This window comes from Galeopterus variegatus, unplaced genomic scaffold (assembly GCF_000696425.1).
Source record: "Galeopterus variegatus unplaced genomic scaffold, G_variegatus-3.0.2 Scaffold9941, whole genome shotgun sequence".
In the NCBI taxonomy this organism is placed as follows: Eukaryota; Metazoa; Chordata; class Mammalia; order Dermoptera; family Cynocephalidae; genus Galeopterus; species Galeopterus variegatus.
The window spans coordinates 35967-42776 of NW_007736052.1; the positions used below are offsets into that span (position 1 = coordinate 35967).

At 59.1% G+C, this 6810-nt stretch overlaps 1 protein-coding gene across 1 annotated transcript in view; it reads right to left on the reverse strand.

Moving 5' to 3' along the window:
- Positions 1-166: 166 nt before the first annotated feature.
- CCDC183 (coiled-coil domain containing 183) overlaps positions 167-6810 on the reverse strand; it is a 10061-nt gene continuing 3417 nt past the window's right edge. The window contains 10 exon segments of the mRNA XM_008593988.1: positions 167-331; positions 1092-1188; positions 1285-1395; positions 1483-1651; positions 2007-2167; positions 2416-2516; positions 2923-2977; positions 3126-3251; positions 4474-4596; positions 6606-6710. Of these exon segments, the coding sequence (XP_008592210.1) occupies positions 216-331; positions 1092-1188; positions 1285-1395; positions 1483-1651; positions 2007-2167; positions 2416-2516; positions 2923-2977; positions 3126-3251; positions 4474-4596; positions 6606-6710 (1164 nt within the window). The 3' untranslated portion in view covers positions 167-215.

The following is a 6810-nucleotide window of genomic DNA, read 5'->3' on the forward strand; positions in this document are numbered from 1 at the left end:
GAGGGCCACGCGAGGGCGCGCGCGCAGCCCGAGGCCCGGCCGGCCGGACCCCAGACGCTGCCGACCCCTCGGCCGCAGAGCTCCGCATCCACACCCAACACCCGCTTGCCGCACAAGCGCCCACGCTCATTTCCTCTTTGACTCGCTCGCCCCAGAGCCCCAGCAGTCCTGGAAAAACGTTTATTTGTGTAACAAAGAGGGGCGGGGGCGGGGGGCTACTTCTTCTTCCTGGCCGCCTTGAGCTTCCCTTCCATCAGCCGCTGGGCCTGCTTCTTGATCTCGGCCCGCGAAGGGACGTAGCTGTGGTCCACGTCAGCGAACTGGAAGGTTTCTAGACAGGGGTGCGGGGGCAGCGGCTCGCAACCCCCCAACCCCGTGCTGGCTGCGACCTCGGGTCCCTGCTCCCCTGTGAGGCGGCCTCTCGTCACAGCCCCAATGGCACTCACTACGGTTTCCTGTTTTCCGTGTTCTCGGAACTCTGGCATGTGTGTGTCCCCACTGACGGGGGTAGCAACTGCCCCTTCCGGGGCCAGCCCATCAGACAGAGCCGAGGGTTCCAGGAGCAGCCTCCATGGACACGCCGGCCTGTCCAGAGCCATGCCCCAGCCACCTCCTTTACCTAACTCAGCAAACCAGGATTAACCCTGCCCTAGAGCAAACCAGGGCCAGGTACTCTGCCACTAGGGGCACCCCCTATTCCCCAAAGCCCACGAAATTATTCAAATTAGCCCATCCTAAGCTTCTTGCCCTGGCCTGCCTTGCCTCTCTGGCAGAAACCCCAACAAAGGCTCTGGCCTAGGCCTTCCCTGCCTGGCCCTGTCTGGCATGGCATGCCCTCTCCTCTCTGGAACATTAGGGGATGAATTCTTCATTCCATGGCTTTAGGCTCTCCTTGTCATCACGAAGTCACCTCCATCAATTAAAATCCTGCAGGTACAACTGATGCACATTCAGTCCCTGTGGCCCCCATAGTCCTTCCAGGGTGTCAGACAGGAGCAAGCACCATCCCCAACCTCTGCCTGTGCAGCTCAGACCCAAGCCTGGTTCCAGCCATCAGCCCTGCACCCGCCTCCCCAGTCCAGGAGCTGTACCTATCATGTCCTCCTCTAGGTCCTCAAAGCTGATCCTGGTGTTGTGCTGCTCCTTCAGAGTTGAGGACTCCAGGGCGTCGCTCACCTTCGTGTTGACCTGCAGGGCACAGCCCCCCTTCAGCTCTGCTGGCACCGAGGGCTGTCAGATCTAAGGGAACACGGGCTGTGTAGGCACCTCCCGGCCCAGGACTACCTCCTCAGTCCTGGACATTGCCTGCACTCTGTCGGCCAAGTACATGAGCTTCCCCTCGCAGTACGCCAGCTTGCTGTACAGATCGGGGGTGTCGGAAGGCGCCACTTCTTTCTGTAGGCCAGGAGGAGGGTCTCATCTCCTCTCTGGCTCCAGCCAGGGACTCTCTGTACAGACATCTCCTCCCCACTCCACTGGTACCTGGGCCCTGGGCAAGGAGACGCCGATCAGCCGGATGTAGAGGTTGTCAATGCCCGTCTGGATGGTCAGCAGCAGCTGCTGGCTCTTGGTCATGTTGGTGAAGGCCAGCTGGAGCCTTTCTTCTTCCTCTTTCAGCATGTCCTTTATCTTCTCCTCAATGGACGGAAAGCTGTGGAGGACAGCGGGGAGCTCAGCAGGGGGTGGCTCAGATTGAGGGCCCACGGAGGGCGAGGAGGTCAGGTCCAGAGTCAGATGCTGTGTCAAATGCAGGGGCGGAAAGCTGTGGAGGACAGCGGGGAGCTCAGCAGGGGGTGGCTCAGACTGAGGGCCCACGGAGGGCGAGGAGGTCAGGTCCAGAGTCAGATGCTGTGTCAAATGCAGGGGCTAAGGAGCTCAGATGTGGGTAGGTGGCATCCCCGGCACATCTGCAGAGCGCACACAGACTGGTTTGCAATGAATATGCTCCCAGCTGTTCATGGGGGCCCCAGTGGGATGGTCCAGCAGCCTTGGAAGACCCCGGATACCTGATGGAGCCGGGCCTCTGGTGGAACTTGAGCATTGCCTCCTCAAGTTCCAGCTTCTTCATCAGGGCCTCCAGCTGCACCCGCCTCTCCTCACAGCCCTCCATCTGCAGCTCCAAGTTCTTCTCGGTGTTCCTCTGGGCCAGGAACTGGCCGGTGATGTCCTGGCCAGTCCAGGGGAGAGAGGAGCAGGTGTGGGACAGGAAGGCAGGGCTCCATACCACTGCTTTCTTCTGGACCCCTCTCAGTGGCCAGTGTTGTCTCTCTGCACTTGGGGCTTAGTAATGAAGCTGACCACACTGGGGACTTGGGAGGAGCCAGCCACGGGGTGATGGGGTGAGGCGCTCTGTGTGTGGCACTGCGTGCAACCTCCAGGACAGGCCCTCATGCCCTGGGTGCCAAGGAGCATTACCCAGAGGTGAGAGCACCGCACAGCAGACTTGACCTTCTCCACAAAAGCAGTCACATCTGTCTGATATTCAATATCGGTTCTGGAGGTCTCTTTTTTCCTCACTGAGCAGAGCAGAGGATGCAAGGATGGCAATGGAGTTTTGTGCAAGGCCATCGGGGAGGCCACCCAAGGAGCTGGGTGCCCTTCAGCATCACCTAGGCCTGGCCCTTCAGGGATGCCCAGGGCAGCCTCAGTGCAACAGGTGAGGAGCGGTGGGGGTGTCCAGGGTATTCGTCCTTTCTGAGGAGTCACTTGGTGACCAGGCCCTGGAGTGCTGGGGGCCTCTCTGCAGCCACATTTGGCTATGGGCTCTCAGCCTCTGCAGGGGTAGCCGGGGAGAGGCAGGGACTCGTTGGTGAGTGAATGTAGTGAATGTAGTTTACACCTGGCCTCACAGTGACCTGACTGGGTGGCCTAGGGCCGGCCTTGGAGACCCTGGCTGGGACAGGCAGGCAGCTGAGCACTTACCTCTCGTGATTTCCGAGCCCATCAGATTGGTGGGGAAGTCCAAGTCCGTGTGGCCCTGACGGGAGGAGGAGGAGGAGGGGTGAGGAGCATCCTCTGCAGGGAGTGGGCCTGAGAGGCGGCCCCGAGCGGAGTGTCCACCCAGTTCTCCCCGTGCTCCGTGGGGTGGCGGAGGGGCCGCGCCTGCTGTCCTGGCCTGGACTCACCCGGCGGTACTTCTCGCTGGTCTCCTTGGTGTGGATCCTGTCGATGAGCTTCTTCCGCTGGTTGAGCCGATTCTCCCGCGCCCTGCGCTCCTCGATGAAGGTCGCCTCCCCTTGCCTCATGTTCCTCTGGGGACACAGAGGGGCACGGGGGGCGGGGATGGGTGTCTCACCAAGGCCATGGTGCTAACACCAGTGGTTGGTTTTCAGTCCTCATCTTATAGGTTTTGGAACAGCATTCACCACGCCTCCTGCTGCCCACTGCCTCCTGCGATGCCCCTTTGCCTCTCGGCTCAGGACCCCCAGCCCACGCATGCTCATGGGTTTCTCTCTCCAGCCCAGGCACGCCACTGTCCTCCAGACCCTGCCTGCAACTGCCTTTTGCCAGCTCCACTTAGAACTCACTAAAGTGGATTCAACATGTCTAAAAACAAACTCATCATCTTCCCCCAAACCTGGTCTCTCCCGGCATGTCCTGCTTTTGGTGGCTAAAACCATCCTCCATCTCCCCTCGCCATTCCCTTCCTTGAAGCCCACTGGGTTACATCTTAAAGGCTTCTCAGCTCCCACTTCCACTTCCAGCCACCCACACTCCACCTCTGGCCTGCCCAAGGGACCAGCATTTCTGCCCTGGCACCTTCTAGTCCCTGCAGCCAGGGTGTGCCATTTTTGAAGCACCGATCTGATTGTCTCCCCCTCACTTCCTCCCGGGGCTCCAGGTTAGGTGCTCGGGCCCCAGCGGGCTCCACTGCCTCCCCTGGCTCACGGGACTATCCCCTGTGCAGCCGCTCCCTGGCCCCAGGGCTTCGCCTTTGCTGTCCCTCCTCCTCTCAAGCTCCGGCCACCCTGACCTTTGCTAGTTCATTCCTGCAGTGCCCATCTCAAGGACCGCCTCCTTGGAAAGCCATCCTAGACCTCCCTAAGCAGGTGAGTGCCCCAGACGCGCCCCGAGAGCCCTACGCCTCTCTCTGCTGTGCTGGCCCAGCGGCTATGTGACCCTTCTTCGTGGGCTACTGGACGAGCAGCTCCCTCTCACACTGCCCACTTCAGGAGGAGGGGCACACGCACTCCAGCCCCTGCTGCATCCCCACAGCCAGGCAGGGGCCTTGGCACAGACTGGGAGAATGGGTGACACCCACTGTGGCCAGGCCAGTTCTCTCCCCCACAGCTTCTGTGCCCAATTGGAGCCCCTCTGTCCAGTGGGTAAGCAGAGCAGGCGGGCAGAGCTGGTCGCTGGATTCCTCCAGGGATTGCAGGCAATGTGGGCATGGGGTGTCCCCATGGATCCTGGGCCAGACAAGTCCAAGACAGCTAGCCCTGGAGAGCCCCCAGCCCTTGGACCTGCCCTCACCTTGACCTCATCTGTAATCATCATGGCGTCTTGGGACATGACTGTCATATCTGACAGCTCTGAGCAGTAGTCAGACACGAGGTTCTGCAGCTTGTCCAGCTCTGTGGGATATCCTTCCAGCACCTGCATTGAAAGGGCAAAGCAGGTGGGCACGGGAGCCATGGGCTCAGATGCTGTCCCTGCTCCATGCCAGCTTCCCTGATGCCTCCCCAGTTTTCTTGAGGCCCCTACACAGAATGGACCTTGCCTGCCTCCTACCCTTCAACCCCAGACCGTGTGAGCCCTGAGGACAGTGACGGGGTCTAGTCTGTGGCCTCAGCCCCCAGCCAGTCACAGAACAGGTGAAAGGAAGTGTTTCAGGAGGGCTAGATAGTGCCGGCCTGGTGGGTTCTCTTCCACTGCCCAGGGCCCGACAGCTCTGAGACACTTGGGGTCTAGTCTGTGGCCTCAGCCCCCAGCCAGTCACAGAACAGGTGAAAGGAAGTGTTTCAGGAGGGGTAGATAGTGCCGGCCTGGTGGGTTCTCTTCCACTGCCCAGGGCCCGACAGCTCTGAGACACTCTCAAAGAGGTTGTGATGAAATAGTCTGCTGCAGGAAAGGATGACTCTGAAACCCAGGGAGGTCCTCTGCTTGGGAGCAGCTTTGGTCTGAAGTGAATTAGAGGGGCTTAAAACATGGGTTTGGGGTCAGAGTCAGGGCTTAAAGCCGAGGCCACTCACTCCGACCAGCTCGCTGTGTGACCTTGGGAAAGTTACTTAACCTCTCTGAGTGTTCCCATTTGTAAAAAGGTGATAATGGCTCTTTCAGAATGCTGCTATCAGGATCATTTGAGAAGGTAAAATTAAATATTTAGCACAGGGCAAGGGGCATAAATGTCCAAAACAGTCTGGGTGTTAGTATTTTGTTGCTAATAACTATAAATATAGAATCTTTGCCACTTTTTCAAAAATGTGCATGACCATGGAAAAATGTTTTTAAGTGTGTATGTTCTAAAAAGACAAAGGTACTAATTACCAGGAGGACATTTAACACCCAGGTGAAGGAGGGGCTGGACTTCACCCACATGGAGGAGGGGTGTGGGGAGAGGTGAGGACAGGGGTGGGCCCAGGAAGAAAAGGTGGGCATGGCCTCCCAGGTGAGTCTCCAGAAGAAGGGGCCTGAGGGACTGACAGGAGGATGGAGCTGAGAGCCGCCTGGTACCAGGAGCCATGGGCAGGAGCCAGGGGATGGGGGACCAGCAGGGAAGAGCTGCAGTGCGCCACCCACCCGCCACCCCTGATTCTCCCAACACAGTGCCCTCCAGGGCTCCCCTTTGCCCAGTCTTAAGGTGAGTGTGTTTGTGGGGCTTCCCCTGCCCACCTTTCTGGGCTTTTGGCTCCCACGGCTCCTCTCTGTCCCTGCCCCAGACACCAAGCTGCTGCTCTCAGCACCCTGGCCTCCACCCTGGAGCCCCTCCTGTCCTCCTCCCCATCTGCCATCCTGCTTTGTGGGAGGCCAAGGGACAGTGCTGAGCTTCCCCTGAAAGGGGTCTTGCTTCACATCAGACTCCTGGCCCCCCAGGGCTTCCAGGGGCCAGGATCTGCTGCTGCTTCCTGGCCTTGGCCACGGAGAGCAGGGTGGGCTGGCTTGGTTGGGCGGTGGGCCTGGCAGCCCCTTAAAAGTGCTTGTTTCCTGGCCTGGCAGCCCCTCAAAAGTGCCCAGAGGCTGCCTGCCCTGTAGCATGTTAGTGGACTTTCTGTGGGTCTCCGATACTCAGAGGCCCAAGCAATGAAAAAAGATGAGAAAAATACAAACAATACTAAACCACTTAATACATGCAAGAAAGTCCAAAGAATTGTGATACACCCCACACCATGCTTTTTTGGAACAACAAAATCAAGTTCTTAAAAGAATATTTTTCACATACTATTATATTACGTATTACTACAGTAACTATAGTGATATGTAAATTTATTACATATTGCTGCTTAGCTGGTACCCAAAGCCGGCCTCCGTCTTCCCGCCAGGTGAGCCCACCTGCAGGAGAGCTGCGGGCCTGGGGGGCGGCCCTGCCCCAGGAGGCTCCCGTCCCACCGAGATCCCGCCGGGCTGGCTCCCTGGGGCGGGGGTGCGGCCGCGGTCGAGGGGCTCACTTTCTTCAGGTAATCCAGCAGGTCCACGTACAGCAGGTGGATTTTCTGGCTCGTGGTGATCTTGACCGTCGTCTTTTCGATGCTGTTCTCCAGCTGGCGGATCATCTGGGGCAGGCCGAAGGCACGATGCGAGCGCGTGGGGACGGCGCCGGGCTCCGGGCTTTCTTCCCGGGGCGTCGCGCTCGCCCGGCCCCGCCCCCCGTCC